Source organism: Gymnogyps californianus, chromosome 4 (genome assembly GCF_018139145.2).
Source record: "Gymnogyps californianus isolate 813 chromosome 4, ASM1813914v2, whole genome shotgun sequence".
NCBI lineage: Eukaryota > Metazoa > Chordata > Aves > Accipitriformes > Cathartidae > Gymnogyps > Gymnogyps californianus.
This window is the reverse complement of record NC_059474.1, coordinates 49817440-49839662: the sequence shown is the minus strand read 5'-3', so window position 1 is coordinate 49839662 and position 22223 is coordinate 49817440. Positions and strand designations below refer to the sequence as shown.

At 35.9% G+C, this 22223-nt stretch overlaps 1 protein-coding gene across 2 annotated transcripts in view; it reads right to left on the bottom strand.

The window, feature by feature from the left end:
- The window catches only part of FBXW7 (F-box and WD repeat domain containing 7), a 200447-nt gene that overhangs the window by 63613 nt on the left and 114611 nt on the right, over nucleotides 1-22223 (bottom strand). Inside the window, exon 1 of one of the 2 annotated variants that reach the window (XM_050896721.1) lies at nucleotides 19792-19938. The exons of the other annotated variant lie outside the window; for it this stretch is intronic. Coding sequence (XP_050752678.1) covers nucleotides 19792-19938 — 147 coding nt within the window. Of the gene's footprint in view, nucleotides 1-19791; nucleotides 19939-22223 lie in introns of those variants that run through there. 2 annotated transcript variants of the gene reach the window in all.

Below are 22223 nucleotides of genomic sequence, written 5' to 3'. Positions count from 1 at the left end.
CCTTTTCAGACTATGGTCCTGATATACAGACTGGGGTGCTAAAGTAGAGTGAATGAACAAGGAAAGCCCCACTTTTTCTGGAAGATTTAAACTTGAAAGGTGCAAGATTTTTGCATGTTCCATGTTCCATATGAAATATTCTAAAATGCAATGTTTTACTACGTAGAAACAAAATTAGACATTCACAGAAACAAAACCAAAGTTGTCTACAAAAAAAAACCCAACATAAAAAATTCAAAAATATGACACAGTATGCAAGAAGATGCTTGCCACTGAAACTGGCAGAGCTACACTCACTCATTCCTAAAGTTTAACCTCAAAATCTTCATTATTGTATCATCTGGACAGAATACCAACTACACCAAGCAGAACACTGTTGTAAGAAAAGACTGGAGTGAATGTTGGCTCTGTTGATAAAACAGTGGTATCAGAAATAATCACAGAATCACAGAAAAGTTTGGGTTGGAAGGGACCTTTAAAGATCATCTAGTCTACCCCCGCTGCTGCGGGCAGCGACATCTTTCACTAGATCAGGTTACTCAAAGCCCCATCCAACCTGACCTTGAACGCTTCTGATGATGGGGCACCCACAACTTCTCTGGGCAACCTGTTCCAGCGTCTCACCACCCTCATTGTAAAAACTTCTTCCTTATATATTTCCTTTCTTATATCAAAGGCTTATATCTATAATCATTGTTTCAGACCATACATCCCAAGATGATGACCCTTCTGTTTGCGATGGTAGTTTCAAGAGACACTGACACAGTGCCTGCTTTGGATACCAACTTATTCTACTCAAGAAAAATATATCAGGCATCTCCAGTAGTTCAGTTCTGCAGGGTCTCAAGTAATGCATATACAGTGGTTGCCATTAACAAGGAGAATATACTTCAAATGTACTTCAATATCCAAAGTTAAAAAAACAAACAAAAAAGGAATCAAACTTGCTTTGTCGATACCGTTTATATTTCAAGCCTAGCTGTACTTTGCCAGCATTTGTCCATACCCTTCACGTGCTTCTAGCACACGGAAACCTTTAAACACTAACAGTCTTGAAAAAATACTGAATATTATCTATATTCATGAGTATAAACAGTATCAAGGAGAAAACAGTGACTCATTTTAAACAAGAATGAACTTAACGGTATTGATATTTCTATGATACTTCTTTAACTTAAAAGGATTAATGTACTTCCCTTACAAGTAATGCATGTACACACAACAGATAAAGTAATCATATTTCAAACCGTGATCTTCCAGAACAGATTAAAAAGATGAAAACAGAGGAAGATTTATAGACGGCACTACACTGCCCCTTCACGTCCATTACAGAAACAACACCACAACTGCATGATGTGAAAGAATTCACTGAAAATTAACATGGTAACTATGTTAAACTGCAATTTTCTTAAATTTTGATATTTGACAGCCCCCCCCCCAAACATACAGACAATGGAAGACAATTAGAATAAAATTAAACTTTTACTTTAGTGGGAAAACCACTTTTTTTTTTACTTTGATATTCATAGTTAGTCCTTTCTCTTTAAAAAAATGTATCAATTTTCCACCTTGATTACATGGTGGATTACAATTTAAGAACAAAACTAATTCAGTTAAATTTAACATTTCTTTGGGGAAAAAAACAACCCCAACATACTAAAATGGATATACTTAGCCATGACAGAAAGTTTTAAGCACTGAACAATAAAGCTTCCATCAGAATCAACATTTAATGGCATGAGAAATTGTTTATGAGTATCTAAGCTATTTCATACTTATAAATTCCCTCAACTTTTTAAATAATACAATTTTCCCCCAAGCGTCCTGTTTCTTCTGATTTAAAATTCAATTGATATTTTGCTTGTAATTTAACATTAAATTCGTTGTTCTGATTGGTGTATGGGTTTTTGTTTCAGGTAGCATTAAGTGGAACGTCAGTCAGAAACTTTAGATTGGATAAAAAAAGGTGTCCTGTATCCACAAGGCACATCCCTCAGAGTAACATCAGCACATGCACCAGGCAGACAAGTCCACTGTACATATAAAAGTGTTAAGCAAGACTTCTGTCAACAAGTAATCTAATAGTTTCTTAATTTGTCACTGCTTTGTTGACTTAACCTTCTCATAAAGACTATACTTTGAGAACAACTTAAAGAAAAAATAAAAATCAGTATATATTTACACCTTGTGGCCAAGAGATGAATGTAGAGTCATGGATCATTTCTAAAAGTCTTGTAGGATGATATGATGTTTTCTGGGAAAACATAACTAGAAAATAGCACAGAAAATGAGGCAGCTGGCATCTTCATTTTGTTTGCAAGTAGATACCTAATAACTGTGAGCACACAGTATTTCACAAGTACATGGCACATCCACACAACTTGAAAACCTTTACTATGGGAAAGGTGAACTTTATTCATAAATAATTCAATCTTCTAATGCATAAACCCTTATCCCTCCCTCCCCTTTCTTCCCCTCTCTTCATTACTAATGATATTAGTTTTGGATAACCTTCTTGCTGGTTTAATCTCTCAGCCTTTTCAAAAGTAAGAACTGAAATCAAATACAAAAGCAAGAAATGTATTATAATTTATTTTCTAGTGTAGTAAATCTGTATTTTCTACCAATTCAATGCAGCAGAGCTATTCAGTTTCGAACTGAATACTAATCTTGAGAAATCGAGGTGCACTAGTCCAATATTCATACTGTTCTTAAAATACATAAAAGACAACAAGATTTTGTGATTCTATTCTGAAGAAAAAATAAAGGAATAACAGAAGGTATTACTTTTCTGCATGTTCTACAGACATGGCAAAACAAAAGTATAAGAAGCTATTTTCTATTTCAATAGCTGTAGCTTGCTTGCACTTGAAAACAGTTAGTAACCAAAAAAACAATAGGAGCAAAGCACGGTATGAGTAAATTTATTACATTAATAAACAAATTCTTAGGTTTTATTAAAATTAATAGTGTCTGGTTGTGTGTAGGACTATATGTTATAGTTCGCATTTCTATCCAGACCTGCTAGGATAAGTCTTGCTATTTTAGAATAAAATATTACTTGTTCATGTTAACAGGAAAAAATACGTATGTTCATACCATTTGTTAAGATAAACTACCTAAAATATTTTCATCTCCAGAAATTCATGAATGACTTTTCTGCAGAAAATCCATAAAATATAGAAATAAATGGCAGAAATTAAGTTCTAGCTCTTTTCAGTTCAGATTTCAGTATTAGAAAAGGGAGAAATTCAGCTTTTTTTTCCTTAAGAAACTGGTCTTTGTAGAAAAGATTACTACAGTAACTTGGGTATTTCGCCAGTATTATGAAATCCCTCTGAAGCCACGACAAGAACTTGCAGTTCCTCCTAAGCCCTTCCTTCAATATGATAAATTGGCACAAAAGAGGTGCAAGATGACAAGGACCTTACTGAATGTCATTCTGATCGAAAATTCTATTTTTCATTATGAAAACAAAATGGGATACACGAGACCACAAAACAAACCATTATATTGCACAGAGACAAATACATTTTTTAAAAAACTAGAACGGCAAAATTTGCAATTTTTTAAAATTTATGCTCAAAATATTTCATGTGCTACAAATGTCCATATGGTACATAAGATAAGCATGGCCTTAAGTAGAAAATGTGCCTTAGAAATCTCTTTTGCTTATAAAATACCTTAAATCTATTCTGTCCATTACATTGGAATGGTAACTCTAAATAAATGGCACACCAGAGTTCTTCCTTCTATGTGCTCTTTATTAAATCCATGGACATTTTAGACATGCTATAGTTCACAAGGACATCACAAATGTCTCTCTGGGTCAGGCTAAAAAAAATCCATCTAGCTTAGCAGAGTCTGCTGATAATCTAATTTTCATCATAGACTAAACCCATGTCTATTGGACTATTCAAGTCACCTGCATACAAGCTCAACTTTTTCAAGGAGGAAGAGAAAAAATTAAGTTGGATTATCAACAGTTATGAAAAAGGGTGCAAAACGGTTCTCCGAATGATGTGTTTTGGAAATTTATGCACTGAGAGACTTCAAACTTCAGTGCAATTTGCATTCTTCACAATAATGGTAAAAAGGACACTTAAAGACGATCTCCCATTTTTTGAACTTACAGCAACCCCCACCCCCCATCAGATTTTACTACATTATTATTACTGTAGCTTTGTGCGTTTACACATATACTGTGCATTTAAGAATCCAGTTTACAAGGACTTCTTAAACAGCTTCTTCACCAAGTGCAGGGTAGGGCATCCCCTCACTAACAAACTGTTACAAGAAATAGTTTCTAATAAAAAAGGATCATAAATAATGGCATGCTAGGTATAGCAAAAATCCCTTTTTCCATAACCAAAAGATAATATCCAAAGGATTCTTTACTAACAACGGGAAAACAAAATTCAAGCTTTCTCTTCTGACTACATGCAAGTAGAAACACGGGGACTTAAAAGACAAGACAGTTTTTTTATAACAAGTCTTGAAAAACAGTTACTACAGTTATTTCAGTGACAATATCTGGGCCATTATGTATTTTATTTTCTCTTCTGCCTAGTCTTTTTTTTTTTTTTTTTTTTTAAACACAAAAGTGTCAATCACCATACTATACGGGATCTTTTCCTTAAAACACGCATTCTGAGCTTTGAAGTGAAGCTGGCACTCAAGGAAACCACCACAACCTCTTCGGGGGTTTCTCCTCTATGAAAGAGGTTGCTATTTACAACTTCAGTATCAGGTTAATTGAAAGGTTTTTGATTAAGAACAGGGGGTTGTATTTCTATCATACTGGTGGCACCTAGAGGTCAGATCTCTGTAACTACAACCCATCCAGCTTTGACTCTGCAAGCAAGGCATAAAACAAGATTAAAAAAGGAACTATGGCATAGTTTGGCTGTCCAACACTCGGTGTCACGTCTTCTTTTTATGAAATGAATGGATTCTCAAACAAGTCATGATATGTTCTTTCTCAAGAATATATTCTTGTTCAAGAGACTTCACTGTATAATCTACAGTGTCACTTTTTAAAATGATGTAAAGTTCTTGTCAACTGGGACTGCCACCCTGGGAGTACTAAAAAAATACTTCAATACCTTCCAGCACTACAAAAATTTTCTGTTTTGCTGACATGCATACACAGAAACAGCCACATTTTTAGCAATACAGCTCTGGCTGCTTGGTACTATAGCAACTCATTTTTTGGTTCTGTCTTTTGTCAGTCTCACTTTCTGTGTATCTCATGTCATTTGTAGCCAACGAAGCAATGCTGTGTGTACGACACAAGCCTGGGACTGGTGTGGCACTCCCTGGCTTTCTCCATCCTGTGATAACTATATTGCTAAACAGTCTCTGAATTTGAAGCATCCACCAGAGAAGCAGAAAATGCAATTTGCCTTCAAGCAACCATTGTAAAGAAACTAAATGACTGCATTAAGACTACACAAAGTGCAGCTCAAGTTGCATCTGTAGATAAGCTGAATCTCTCAAATGTTTATTTAGAGTAATCTATCAAATGCTCCTGACCACTTTCAATTTTGCTTTCAGGTGAGAATCAGATTTAGGGATTTTTGTATTTTTATGAAAATAAACACAGCTGCAAATCAGAGCTCAAACATTCTCATTCATAAATGAAGAAAAAAGCAGATTTTACACTTTAAATGTAGTGGTGATTTTTCAACACCTAATGAACTTTGTAAACAAAGTAGTGCCCTCAAATTCTCTTTCCAGAGAGTCCCTATGCAGTAGTATTTCATCCTCCTGCCTACACCTTCTGTTACTTCTGTATGGAAAAACTGTCTTCCTCTAAATCTTGATCGAATGAATAACAACTGTTTGGACCCAATGAGGTAAACTTATTTTCAGAAGCAAAATTACACTTTCAGAAAAAATGCATACATCCCAGACAATTTTTCCCCATTCCAATATATATATGTGTATTTATATCACACAAAATAAGTTAATTTCAATTATCTCCAGTTCCATTTATATACTGAAAATTTCTCATCATACTTCATAAAGAAATATATACACTTTTACTTAAAACAGGACAGCAAAATCTGAGGAAAATTTCAGTCTGAGACCATTTATTAATAAGCAAGCTACACTGATGGAACAACCGAATTTTATGTCCACAAAACTAAAATGCATTCCTAAAGCCTCACTACTATGGAAACTTGACAGGAGAGAAAAGTAGAAAGGATCACAGGACCTTCAAGAGGTCTGCCCTCTCAGTGGAAATTATACTATTCCCCATGGGATTAGGACAGGATGGAGTTGTCTCATCTGCCTTTGGCTTTGTGCTACAGGCCTTCTAGACCAGGGACTAGTCAGAACATCGTAAGTGTCCAGTTCTTGAAATATCTTTTCTGTATCATCTCAGAGACCTCCAACTTTTAACTTGTTGCAACCTGACATGTGGCCAGCATTCAATACAAGTATTTTTCCCATTTCGGTTTAACAGGAAAGAAACCACTCCTGCTTTTCCAAGTCAAGCATGGAAAGACAGGGGTTCTTAGCAGCAGCTGTTTGCAAGTGTTGGAGACTATGATAGCAGCCATCCATGAGGTGAAAGAAACAAAGAAAGGAAGGACATAAGGCAAGATTTCCTTAGTTTCCAGATACGTTTATAAAGCTACTGCTTACAACTACACCTTGGTTCTCATCTCCTCTCTTGTGTGTACAGAATACAAACTGCATACTGAAGGTAAGCTGGAAGAATTTTTTATTTCATTATTATGAAACAGGCCAGATAAAGCCTTTGTGTTTGATACGGTTTTTGATATATCTGTGATAGATACACATAATCAAGGGCAGAGTCTTACGAATTGGCAAGAAGCTAGAAGGCAATCTTAAAACTCTCCCTGAAAGAACAGCATCTATATCTGTGTATGTATTCTAAGGATTGTTATTAAGTAGTATTAGATAACGAGATGCTATGACTCCCCAATTCTGAATGGAAGAAGAAAGGAAGCAATTACCTACTAGCTTTAATATTGCATGCTACGGAATGAAAATTATATATTGTATTTTAAAAATAGACCATGAAGTTCACAAGCACTGTCAAAGGAATTCAGAAGTTCAGAAAGGTTTTTAGCATATTTATAAGTAGCAACTGACATTCTTTTAGAAATACAAAGATGATTGCATATATTAGGTTTTTAATAGGGCAACAGCTTTGTGATCTGTGTCATTACACGCTTTGGAATGCCACATCCAATATCTGGCACTCTGATTCTTCAAAGACAACATACATTTGTATGTCCTCTCTACTGGAATGCATACTAATTTTTTGTTCTTTGAGGGAAAATTAAAAAAGCTTATTGATAATGCTGAGTTAATTTAAAGATTGGAATGAAATAGTTGGACAATACTCTCTTAAGGTACATACAATACAGAGGCGGCCACATTTGGGGAAAAAAGGCCATTTATTCAATTGCTTTCATTTTGTTGGCTACTTTGCAGCAGTAATTATTTTTCCCCTTAATTTCAGTATTTGTTTTAGAAAATTAAATTGGAAACATCTATAAAGGAATACAGTCTCTTCGAAGTCCCAATATTTGCATTTAATTCCTTTTCTCCACGACATCCTTCCTCTTTTCCCCCAAATTTGTCTCCTAGTAAGCTAAAAAAAAAAAAAAAAAAGCAATACTTCAGGTTTTCAACAGTTTAGTCTCAAGAATCCACAGAATATTCATTCCCCATATGTCCACATACCATCAAAAAGTGAACTATTTCTCAAAACTCTGTAAAGAAGTTAAAACTCCTAGTAAAGAGAGATCAAAGCTTCAAATTTGTGCTACATTATAGGAATACAGAAAAAAAGGACCAAGAACAAAGCAAGACCAAAGTGTGTGTCCTATGTCACCTCATAGCAAGGCATTTCTTGCATGAAAATGCACAAATAGGTGTCCTGACTTCATGGTTCTGAAGGCTAAGCAAAAAGGTAGAACAACACTAAGATACAGGCAATCTGAAATTAGAGAAACAGTGGAAAATAGTTTAAATTACATTTAAAACTACTACTTAGTATACTTATTTTTCAATAATTCTGCCTTTCCACCCCACTGAGATTTGATTTGTGTCAACGCAAGTACCTCTGCAAAAAGGATTCTATCTACCTTCTTCCAAATATATAAATACCATATATTATGCATACACTCATTAAACTATGTAAAAACTACACATTTTGGTGTTTATATCATGAAGATTACAGTTATCTCTTCATAGAGAAGACAGCTTGATTTAAAGGTTTTTTGTTCACTAACATTGTTCACGCTTAAGTAGTGCAAATCTGAATTACAAATCTTAAAATCACCAAGAAAATACAAGGCCTTAGGGCCAATTATTAAATAACATGTCTCTGTTTTTATATCAACATACATATGCAAAATGCAGACAATGCTAAGAGCAAATAAACACAGATGTCTCTTGGAAGATTAGTTTTATTAGGCTTGCAGTACCTATTGTGACTGGGTAACTATGTCTGAATAACCTCAGGGGACATAAATTGTCTACTGAAGCTCAAAGAATATCCTGAAAATTTTCTGCAATTAAGAATCCATATGGTCTATGTGTCCACTGCAAGGAGCTGCCAATGCTACCTGTTTCTATAAATTAGGTCCCCCAAGTGAGAAAGACCCTCCAAATTAGTGGAGAGAGGTGCAAATTATGGTTCTTAATATTCCTGCACTTCAGTGACCAGTCAGAATTTTTACTGCAGGTTTCTCCCTGTATCAGGATGAGAGAAAGAGAGAAGTCGGGGGGGGTCGGGTGGGGGGGGTGGGGCAAACCTTTCTGCACCCGCCTCTCCTCACTGCCATGTTTTCAGGAAAGAATTAATTCACTGAGGATGTCTTAGATGTCTTCAAGCACTTACTTTCTCCACACACCAAAAAGAATAGGTCACTTCTGATACAAGCTCTTCCTAAATTGTGAAAAGTAAGGCTGGACCTGCTAAACAGAGCCATAAACAGACACATATGTAGTATTTCTGGACATTTAAAACATTTACTTGTGTGCTCAAATTAAAATGGGCCAACACTTCAGAACAGGAAACTATTTCTTCTTGACCCTCTCAGAAGTTTGGATGCCTTCCCAGAAATCTCAAGACTGGCGCAGGGCTTAGTACTGTGCCTGCAAGACAGCTGCATCTGGATACAACCCTTCATGGGAATGCACAGGACAGACCAAGGAAGACAGGTTGAACAGATGTAATAAACTGAGGTGGTGCCAGGTTCAGAAAGTGATCCACGTTAATCAGATGCTCCAAAGAAATTTCACTCAGTAAGGCAGCACAATATGCAGGCCACTTGGAAAGCTAACTTCAGTTATGCCAATAGATCTCATGGAAACCCATGATGACTCACACAGCTTGGTACCAGGCAGTTCAAGCTGCCTCCTCCTCTTCTTCTGGAAGGCAATGGCTACAACTCACTGAAGTTTTCCCCCATGATGACCAGCTCTTTATGCAACAAGCAAACAGAGGCAGAGAAGAAACTAAAAGAAATTTGCAGCAAACTAATTTGACAAATAAATGGAATAATTCCAACAAAATGATAACAAACTTTCTCTAACCCATGAAGGGGGAGGGGTGTTCTTAAAAAACATCTTTTTAAAAACACATCATACTTTTGCAATTTAATCCACATAGTATTACATACGAATTAGGCACTGACGAAAATAGCTGCTGTTATTATTCTAATCCATTTTCTTTCTAAAGTGAAGTAGTACTGCTATGGACATATGTCCTTAATAAATCTGGAAATTAATTTCAGCCCTCACATTAATTGCAATTAGTGTCAAATTTTTATAGTGCTAAGTGACCTCAACACATAATGATATTTCAAACATGATGAGAAAAATAACAATTTCTATCAGAAGCAATTTTATACCCTTAGATAAATCTCCGACAGAAACAGCAGACACCATAGATACTGCCATAGGCTAAAGGGATGATGTAGCCTCTCTTTAATTTGTATGATTAGTTTCTTGCCATGTGCAGTGTCTCTTAGATAATCTTACTTATTTCTTGCATCAGCGTGAATGGAAACTGTAAATAAGTGGCAAGTTTACATGTCTAATACATGAAACAAACAGAAGGTTATTATTGTTTAAAACAAACACATTCCTCCCAAAAAAGAAAGGTGCACAAGCATCTATTCTGGAGAGAAGAGAATTAGTACCAACTATGAGAGTTTATTATCTGCCTGGAGATAATAAATCGAGGGTAAGAAGTGGAAATTGATTGACATGTAATATTTTAATACTTAATTTATTATATTTAAACCTAAATGCGTGTATTTTGAAAATTAACTAATAGATGCTCTGGCAGCTGTATGTTTATATTTCTTCAACCTGATGGCTTATCTGGTTCAATTAGGAAATATTAGACTAGCCAGCTACAGATAATTCCTCGTTTCATTAAAGGAGGTGCGTGGGCAGGAAGGGCTTCCCAGAACTGCACGCAGCATAAGCGGAGAGGCAAAGGACAGGAACACTGTGGGTGTAAAAAGGCAGGAAAGAAAAGAGAGATGCTTTAGAAAAGCTATATGTGGACAGAATAGGCACTAGACAGTAGAGGACTTGTTTGATAGCTTGGTATCTAGACAGGATTTGGAGAAGGGGAGGCCAAAGAAGGGAAGACTGCGAGGCCCTGAAGAAATTCATGGTAAGAATTCAGTCTGAAATTTCACTGACAATGAACCATAGGAGAAATGCAAGACGGAATGTAGTAGTGCTGCAAATATGTTAAAATTGCAAACATTCTTGCCAGCTGCTGCTGTTATCATGAGGAGTAATCTTATGTTAGGGTTTATTAATAGCAACATGCTTTGGAAGAGACTGCCATTTGTACTTACAGAACACTGTATCATGCAGACTGACTTAGAGCAACAAAATCTTAACTGTTTAAGTATAGTGTAAGTCTACCTAAACACAGGGTAAGTAGGAAAAAAATGGTGCTAAAAACATACCAAAAATACCTTTGTAGCACCTCTTCTGTTGTTCTTTTTCAATTTTCAGAATGTAAAATTCTGTTGGGAGAGTATCCTTAGAAAGAGAGCAGTATAGTGTCACCTACAGACTCCTGGCCTATGAGCCAAGGAACAATTTTCTGTCTCTAGCAGCTAACAACACATTATGTTTCTATTGCCATTTTGTCTTCTGTCTTTCATCTCTACAAGCAGTAAGCTCTCTGTGCAGGGACAATTCTGCATACAGCATTTAAGACAATATTATTATAATAGGAATAGTAATATTTGTAAATAAAAGTATGTTCTTTAAACCCATGTCTGTATATATAAATGAGGACATCTAAATCACCAGAAAAGATCCCACACAATACCATGTAAGAGCAGTATGCTGCAACTGGTTACCTTCATTATATACTAGTTATGTTATAAGCTGAAATATATGCTGACTACAGAAGCTGGAGTCAAATGCAATTTTAGACATTCCACAGGAATGTACACATATTAAAATATCTGGTCCCAAATTTGCATGTATTTGCATATTACAGATTCCTAAAATAAGTCTTTTACCTACCAAAGCTTCTACGTATAAGTTGCCTCTTTTTTTCGCAATTTACAAATAAAATTCTGTCTACTACCTTGCATATGGAAAGCAATGCAGCATATACAAGCCTAATAAACTATCTGAAATAATGAACCATCTGAAACAGAGAGGAAAGAAGCATGTTTAACTAATTACAACACAAAACATTTGCTGTCTTTGCCACATAATTATACTATGCCCTGTAAAACCAAAACATTTCCCTAGCTCACAAAGAAGTTTAATACATTAGCATTTACCAAGTGTTATGAGTTCCTTTGATACTAAGTATAAAATAAGTTGGGTTAAGGAAGTATTGCTAAACTCAGATAATTCATAAAGGAAGAACACATATAGAAAAATATATTTAGACTTTTAGTATCATTTATGCATTTTAACTCATTCTTCTCTCCTCCCTTTATCAATCAGTTTAGGGTCATCGGATCTTTGGTGGTCTTGCAATATATTAGAATATGATCTACAAAACAAATGAAAAACACCACACACAAATCTTACAATGTTTTGCCTACTACTTCAAAATGTTACAGTAGTAGCACAGTTATTAAAACAGATTTACTGTATTGGCTTCTTGCACAGGATCAACATTTTCATATGACATACATAACCAGCACTTCTCTTTCACAAACATGGATATTTATAGCGTATTAAAAATGTAGTACAGTTTGCAATTATAATCTGAATTTTTAAGAAAAATCATTACCCTACTTCATGGATTGTATATTTTACTATTAAAATCATGTGCATTTGAGACGCAAGTAACTAGAGAAGTTTTTCTGAAATGTGATCAAACTGCACACGACTACACAAATGATCTGCAACCATCTCGATCCTCTTACCAAGAAACCTTGCAATCAAACTGGTTACTCAAAAAATATTTTAAGGAACAAAACAAATCAAAAGTACAGACTTCCTTGACTAAAAATAAAGAAAGGGAAAAGTCATGTCAACTCCTGTGTTGTTTTCTTGCCTTTTCAAATAACTGAGTAATATTATAAAATACTTGAATAGAATTTAGAAAGATACTGCTGTTGTCCCTATGCAAAACTGTATTTTCAAATTTTATCATGAAATGAAGATAAATAAGTGTACCAGGAGCTGGAAAGAGGGCCAAAGGAGAGAGAGGAAAAAGAGGCCCACTTTTAACAGAGGATGAGTATCAACGAGAAGCTGTGGGGAGAAAGAAGAATTAGTAGTCCAAAACTAGGTGAATGGCAAGTGAGATAGAGCAGACCAGAGCCTCAGAGAGAGCTTGGAAGAAAAACACAAGCCGAGCAGTGAAACTAGGAATGAGATTGGATCTTCGCTCTGAAGAGTGGAACTATTTAAACTGGCAAGACCATCGTTCCTTGACAGTAATGGTTCATCACATAAGGAACGACAATCAATCGGTTGTGATAAGTGGCAGAGATCCGAGAGCAAGATGCTAATGCTACAACCCTGCTTATGACTTGTCTGGGTGTCATTCTCGTTCAGTTCAACTTCCACTCAAAATGTGAGGAATGCCAGAAGAAAGATTGCCAGTTAAAATTAATTTGCCCTCTTTGTGTTTCTGTATTAAGAGATAGTCATGACATGGCAGAGCATTTTTTCCTCACAAAGGATCCTTCCCCCATACCTGAAAAAGATCTGTTCAGGAAATTAAAATGGCTTCATTTGTTGTAGAAGGACAAAAAGTGTTTGCTTAGCGATACAAGGGATTGCAAAAAGAGAAAAAGAAGATTCACAGTTAAGGCAATTAGGTTTCAAAGCAGTAAATGAAGTATTTAATTACACATTTCATGAGTTCCCCTTCGGCATAATCAATCAGCAAAGAGGCAGCTGGGTCAGTTTATGGCATCACTGCTGTCTCCCATTCCCTCTTATCTTCTGCTGGATGCTATAACCTCCACAGCTTGAGACGATAAAACAGACAGACTTTAAGCAGGTAAAGAGCTTTCACAAAGTCAATCCAGCATGTTTGAATAGCTCAACGTGAATAACAATAAAGGTTTCTAAAGACATCTAAACAATTGGGCACAAAGGAGTAAAATTGCCCAGGCAACCTTCCTTCTGACACCTCCTAAAGGGAAGTGACTGACTGCAGCATCGCCATAACATGCTTTTAGCATCTGCACCTGCACATCAGTCTGTAGCAGACAGCACTGCTCATTGCACAAGAAATGGAAGTTTTAAATGCATCAAAACCACAAAGAAAAACATTTTAGCTAGCGTTAAATATAAATGAGTTTCCGATTGCTGCTTTTATCTTGGCCAGAAATAGGCAGAACAATTTAAATATAAAAGTGTTTCTCAAATAGTCAGTATGGTGACAGAGGATCACTGAATATTCTGAAAAAGCAGACCCTGGGAGTGCCATGACATGTGTTGCAGTGGAGGTTTGGAGAAAAAAACCAAACACCACCCCCCCACAAAACCAACAACCAAGCAAGTTGTCAGAGGTTGTCCAAGTATTTTTGACCCAGCACAGCAGGTTGAACTAGATACGCACAGTTTAGCTAGCAATTTTCTTTTTTCCAGGGGACACAACAAACAGCTGTTTGAACAGCAAACTAAGTGCTCCCTCCTACAAATGGCTATCTTAGGCCCAGAGCTTCCGTAACACCCCACAGAAGGGGAGGGGTAGACAGAAGCATACTTCTGCCTCTATCTAGTTCTACAGAGCCATAAACCCTGGCTACATCCACGGTTTTGAGGTTAAAAAAAAAAAAAAAAAAAAAAAGATGGATTTTGGTATGGCTTGGCAAACCTCTTGTAAGCATAGCCTGGGAGACCACAGCACTCTTCAGCCGTCAGGTTGAACCACTCCACCTCAATTGAGTTGACCAGATAATTGAGGATCTGTCCACTTCTTTTTCCACTTCTGTGATTCCTATTTTATTCCCTCTCAAGTACAGTACAGAGTCAACTGGTTTTCAAGCAAAATGAAAGACAATTGCAGAAAGAAGGAAAAAAAGAAAGGTGAAGAAGATAAGTTTTAGGCTGCCTCTGCTCCACATTGAGAAAATAAGTAACATATTGCTTTTCTTCAAGGCTATCACCTCACACAGGAAGAACTTTTATTCCCCTTGTGAGAGGAGATGAAAGGCATGGGAAAAGCAGATTCAGAGTGGAGATACTGCCTATACTTAAAAAAAATAGAGGAAATAGTTCATTATTCAAGATTATTTATCTTCTAAAAGGAGTTACCCTCTAGGCAGAGTGTTACACAAGACTTAGTCTTGCTCATTTCTGTAACTTTCCAGTATTCCTTTCTTTCCACTCAAAACCATCTGCCTTTTCAGTTAACTTCCTTCTGCTGGACCTCTGAAGTACTTCTGTTTCATTCCAAAGATCTTCCAAAACTGAAACTCCAAAAATAACAAAAGGAAGAAAACAAACACTATAAATTATAAGTTTAACAATGAAAAGTAAAACCTCTATAAGGCTGGCTTTATTGTGACTATTTGGATATCCAGAGCAATGGACACACTCCTTTATGAGAAACAAGCACAAGAGGACAAGAACAAACTTCCTTTCATATAGATATCAACTGATCAGTCCATGACCTGTACTTCCATTCGGGTGACAAATTCTAACACAAACAAGAGAATCTGAAGTAAAGGCTAAACCAGCTTTGAAAGAAAGTTATTTCTGACAGCCACTCGAAGAGGCTTCTTACCACCAGTGGCCATAATGCAAGTTCCCTGCCACAAAGCCCAGAACCAAAAAGTCCCTTGTAGAAGACACAGGCGCGTGGGAGTGCTCCGATTTGTCCAGTGACAGACTCTTAAGACTACCTTAATTTTTAAATTAAAAAATTACACACATACACACATATATATATGCGCACGCACACACGCACATTTTCACACATCTTTTCTTTATGCTTTTCTGACGGTCTCTTCTTACCAAATGGTAAGAAATTCCAAGGGAAAAAGATATATTTTTTCATTTGGTGTTTAAGGCAAAAATAGTTTAGTTCTTTTTCGTAGTACTCAGGACCTGATCCAAAGTCAGCTGAAATACAGGGAAGTGTAAGATGGAAGGATATACCATTTCAGAGAAAGCTAAATAGTTTTTTGTCTATTATATAACTTCTTACTGTCATTCATGAAATAACATGCTGTACTCAAGCAAGAAATATGATTTGTTACAGAAAAATTCAGGACTACATTTTCCTGAAAAACTGAATGGACGGACTACTTGATTAAACTGCTGGCGCAAGCATTTATATAGATTTGACTGACAATGAAAAGGGTGTTTTGGTTGTTTTAACACAGAAACGAAGGGATAAAGAAACAAGTCCAAATAAGTGGGTTGTTCATGCATAAGACACATTAGTATTTCAAATAAATTACGAGCATATCAGTCAACCAGAGGAAGGAAAAGGAACTGGAGTCTCGTTCCAAGTGCTCTACTGTAGTAACAAACAGACTGATACCATATGTAATGCGTAAGACCAGTGGATGCTCTTATATATAAAAAACACAGGCTGGTATATAAATCAATGCTTAAATGCTTTATCCTATGTTCACATAACACACAAGTACATCCCACAGAGGGAAGGATTTCACTGATGAACTAAATTGATGAATTGCCAAAATTTGGTTGGATACGTTTTAAGGGTGAAACATATGCACATATAGCGAAACTATTCTCACAGAACAGTACAGTATAACAGAATCTTTGGTGTTTCTGAGAGTACGGGCACTGAAAATGGACACATTTATTACTTAGACTTTTCTAGCTTGGAATACCACAGGGTGCACGCTGAAACCCCCGCTTTATAACAATCAGTGCTACTTTAAGCTACTTGAAATGAAGGAATGCTGCAAGTGAACAAGTCACTTTCACAAATTCTCCAGCTTAGCACTTCTTAAAAACATATATTCAATGTGATGAAACTGTTATACAGCAACCTCCAAGAGCAACAAGTACTGGAATTTTTAGGAAAAAACATGGAAAACTAAAGAGGGAAGAAATCTATTTTTAAAGTACAGCTTTTGAAATAGTTAAGAATGATAACAGTTCAGAAGGAAAAACACTTCTACTGTTAGTGGTTTAAGAGCAGAATAAGGGAAAAATCACAGAGTTAATTGAGAGACCAATTTTTTGTCAACTGAAAGTATTTACCATGGCAAACAAAATACAGCACTTGATTTTGGAACATACGTGACGTGTGACTATCTCATCAGTATGTTCAATGATCAGCTGCAATTACATTGCACTGAAGAGCTAAATGATATCTGATACCTTAAGTGTGTACCAGTTGAAAGGTATTCATTGCTTCTTCACATTATACTGCAAAAATCTGCTTCAGTGCCTACAAAAGATATGTTAATGGCTAAAGAGGACCATGGCTATGTCTACATTTGACAATACTGCAGCAATGTTTTCAGTGACAGCTTTGAAGGAATACATATGTTTATTGTGTAAGTACAGTACTTTTAGAGCTATGCACTAAAGTTACTCTCAAGTGCTACACAAAGAATGCTAAGCAATACTATTTTTAACTGGATTCAGATTAGTACTATTGCAGACAAGTGTTTTAACTACATGAGCAAACTGACATAATGCATAAGGGCGAACTGTTAAGTCCTGTGACCATTTATAGTGCACTTCCTGATAGAAGTCTGGTATAACTAATGCAGACGATGCAGAAGCTATGAATTGTCAGCTCTCATAACGGAAGTATTTTTACTCCCAAGGATCATAGTACACATTTTAAAGATGTTTTGCTTGGTTTAACGTACAATTAAGGAGGGGAAGAAATGAGTTCAAACAAGGAGAAGGTCGATAATCTTTGTCAGGTCTGTGTTTGAATGGCCCAATCATACACTTGCCAGAAAAAAGTTGGTATTGACATATTACCAACTCAATAACCTAGAAGCAAACTGTGGCTCATGTTCTAAAGCACATCAAGTTTAGGTCTGAACATTAAATACTAAATAATTCAATGCATTACTTACTAAATGAAAAGTAGAATTTTTAAAAAATAAATCTGAGTGGCATATTGGTGATGACTTTGTGTGAGAACTCATATTTTACATGAAAATACTTTTTTGGTTCTTGCTTTGTTTAATAAAATGATAAATCTACATAACAAAAGTATTGATTCTCTCATCTGTTGAGATCCAAAATTAGGTTTTGGTGTGGGTTTTTTTTTTTTAATATGCAAAAATGAAAATGCAGATCTTACATGCAACCTATGTGTGTTAGCATGGAAGGAACCCAATATGGTAATCGTTATGAGTTACAGGCAGGCTTTGAGTGTGCAAGGCATGAGACTAAAGGCGGAGCTCTAATCCTTTCCACTATCTGCAGCCATCATACTGAGAATTATTAGTTTCAGAAGACAAGATAAACTTAAATAGATTGATGATATCTTAGCTGGTAAAACATATATTTACAGCATTTCTTAATTTCCTCCTTAGTCCTACTGCTAAAAGAAAAGTAGATGCTGAACAGCTTCTTAAACCCTCCTAGACCTAAAACCTCTGAGTCATTAAACTGACTGCTTGAACGCAGTGTAGGACAGGACAACCGAGATGACAGATTGTGGTTGTTTTGGAACAATACAAAGTCTTCAGAGAACTGCTTTAGAAATTATTTTTTTCGTATTTGTGATAAGTTAACATGTGACCACACTTCTCATTACCGAAAATACACACATAAAACATCAGCATTAAAGTTCCAACAGTATAACTTATTAATATAGCCACGAAAACACTTGTGAAATATATCTACTAAACTTATCTTCTATGCTGTATACTATGCTTCATCCAAGACAAAGGAACTAAAACTATCCAAACATATTCCAAATGCTTATTTTCAAGCAAACAGTTCTCAAATCATATAAAAATTTTGAAAGCACATCTATTAAAATAGAGGGTTACTTTATCACTTTCAACCTTATGAAATGTTTCTATTCAATGTTCAGCAAACACATATGTATAATATCTAATTTCAGAAACAAATACTTTTCTGAAATGCACATGATCCAATATTATATTAAACAGTCAGGTATATATATGTTCTAATTTTTGCATTGCTGCAGGTTGATACTATGTTGCTAGCTCTCAACACATGCCATATACCTTTTACATATCAGAAACATTCTCAGACATTCAAAGCAACATAGTAAAAAGAAATCAAGCTTTCAAGGATGATCTTATCAAATTTAAATTTCATCTGCAATTTAACTAAGTTTACTAAAAAGGAGTATGTTGACATTCAAGGAAAGCCAGCACATTTACAAAAGCTGAGCTAGATTTTAAAACTTGCATCAATAAATGGAAATAGTATTTATTCAGTAGCAATAGAAAACTCACAGTAGTGTTGCAAAAATTCATTATGAAGAGCAAATTTATTTACAATTTTACTGGAAAAAAGTTCCAAAGAGTAATAAAGAAGAAAAATTAATTTTACTTTAAAGAATATGAGCTCAGCAGTACGCAAACTGAGTAATGAAATCATGATGTAAGTTGATTTGAAAACACTTACTTTTTATTGAAAATTGTATATTACCAAGAGAATAAAATTTAAAAGACTTTTTTTTTTTACTCATATAATGTGCTTTAAGAGCCACTTTATTCATATAGTTCCTGTAGCTGTAGCATAAGACCCGTGATAGTTTGTCAGGCTAGGATTGTCTATATATAAACTATATCGCAACCTCCACATAGTAACATGCTATTTTTATTTTCTGTAACAGCAAAAATGTTATCTCCATTACTGAGTTACAAAAGTATGAAAATCATATTTTAAGAATTCTTATGAAAATTTTTAAAACATTAATTAGTTTAACATCTCTAAATTCTCCACTTTAGTATCCCAACAAGTCGCATGTGCCAATACAATTAAGAACTGCATTCAATGGATTTTACTCCAAACTATCTACATCACCTAAAAGAGCGAATAAAAGCAAAATACACATTTATGAATGCACCTATTTTGTACAGGATTTGTTTTCATCTACATGGTTTACAACTATAAAAGAATCTCTGTCATGTCCCTTTAAATGAGTAATAGCTACGACAACATGTACAGATTTTAATTAAATTAAAGCACAAGAATTGTTGAAATAAATTATCTGAGTGCTCCTCTACGGCACCCTGAGTGAACAGATAATACAGATATAAGTATTTCCTTATGGAATGAATGCACCATGACAAAGCACTGAGCTACAAGCCAAGTGATCAAAATTCAGGTTTTAAAGACTTTTACACTTACCCGCCTACGGCAGAAGGGCAGGCCCTGTGCAATGATGCTGATGCTAAATATCTTCATCACGGTTTGGTGTGGTAGAGGTTCTTTGGCACTTTTAAGATCAACAGGAACCAAGCCATGGTTGATGGCAGTTTTCCCAGGTCTGGACATTTTATCGTTCTTACTTTGTCAAGTCTACTAATAATGCAAGAACATTGCTAAAAACTTTGCTTCTAAAGTTGCATGATTTCTCTTTTTTTTTGTTTGTTTTAAGTTTCAGACTGGTGATTCAGCTCCCCACAGCCTGCTGCCTTTGTCTCTCAACCTTCTCCTGCCAAGTGTCCTGACCTGTCTGCTGCTCAGTGAAGTGCAAGCTATCCTAGTATAGACAGGAATTAAACTACCAAGGGGCAGGCAGACTGCTCCTGCCAGTCAAACAGCTGGTGGACCTCCCCTGCAATGTCAGAAGAGCCCTTCTCCAAAAAGGGATCCGCAGATTGAAAAAGAAGAAGAAAATCATGACTGCCAGGAGTTTTAATAGCTGCAGCCGCTTATACCTGCGCTTTAAAAGGAAGAGGGTTTTTTTTAAATTATTATTTATTTTTTTACGAGTTGGTGTTGTGCTTTCAGAAGGAGAATCCAAGGAGATTGCAACCTTCAGACAGTAACAGTGTTACTGCAGCATCAACTCCACCACTCTCTGGGCAGACTTCGTCTGGACTTTCAATAAAATTTGACAGCTAGTGACTAAAAAACTGACCTGGACTTTGCTGTTTCTCAACCACCTTCTCCACAAACATGATATATTGCTAAGTCCAAAAGTTAAAAAAGGAAACAAAAATGAAAAAAAATTGGAAAATAAATGGGAGTCCCCTAAAATGAAGATATTGGCTCAAAACTTACTCTTTTAATAAAAGTAGAGGCTATCGTTGTATTTTTGCCTACATTGTGACTTCTTCCTGGCCCTCCTTACTTATATACAGGTACAGCAGCCTGCACCTCCTCCGCCTTCCCTGCTGCTGTGGGAGGAGCAGCATCCGGGGGGCTTTGGCTCTAGGGATGCAATGGTACTGGATAGTCTTCCCTGTTCTGGCCATGACGGGTTTGGGTACCAGTTTGCTCAGGCCTATCCATCACACTGGTGGAAAGGAGAAGGGCTCTTCCTCTGAGAACAGCATCCCCTGAAGGATGTGGGGAAAGGTCTGTCTGCCCTTAGCAACAAACCTGACTGAGGGACATTTTTCAGGAAAAAAGTTTACTCCACCGAACAAAGCTAGAACAGCAATGTCTATTACTCAGATTATCTGCAATTAGTTTACTTCCATTTTAAATAATTTCTTGATCAAATTAGCTTTCCTACAACTCCTCTAGGTTCCCACGATCCCTGTACTTGGACATGTTTCTTCAAAATATATTCAAATTTTGAAAACCTTTTTGAGCAAAACTAAGTAGAAAGAGACAAAAGCCTGTGAAAACGTCTTATGAAATTGCTGATAAGAGACGTAGAAAGCCATCAAAGCCCTTGTATGAACTGAGTCGGTACAGTCCAAAACACAGTGAATAAATGACCATTAAGAAATCTTACAAGTCCCTTTATGCACAACCCAGCAAAGATAATTAACTGTATAATTATGTGAGGGCAAAAGAGGGAGTGTAGTAATGCTTTAATGCTTGAAGCACAACACTGTAACTTGACAAAAGACAGCATTAAAACATGCCTGTATTAGCATCTCCACTTAGCCCTTTGTTTCCCCTTCAAAAAGCCAAGCGGTAAGCATGTCTCACTCGCATATAGAGGGCCTCCTCTGACCAAACATTTGCTTGTGGAATGCTTTTTACAAAAGAAAAAAAAAAATCTATAAAAATCCCTAATGTTTCATCGAGTATATATACATTACAGTAAGGATTCACTTATAACAAAATATCTCTCACAGACAAACAAAAAAATCCTTATTTCTTTACAGATGTTGCATACAGAAATGCTGTGATAGAATGCTGGGTAGCACAGTATTTTCATGCACTGATTTTTTTTTTTCTTTTCTACCATTCCATTCAAATGCCATTCTAAAGCACATTTAGACATACATTTTCTTCTAAAAGACTCTTTACATTTCCTTCTTTATACTTCATCCTATAAACTCCAAAAAACAGTTTAACATTAGCCTGTACTCAACAGCTATATCATTAAATCACAGTTTATAGCTTCATTCTGAATTACTTCCTATTTTATACAACAAATATTGGGTTTTCACTTGGCTGGAAGACTTTGGAAAGGTGTCTTGGGATCTCAGTTTTGCTCAAATAAGAAAACTTCACTGAAGTACTCCAAAGAGGGAGAAAGAGTAGCCTTTTGTTTCTACTTTGAATAACTAAAGTGAGGAACAGAGCCAAAAACCCAAAAGAGATCAACTCACATATCCCTACTGACGTATCATTCAGAAAGAAGCAACAGGTGA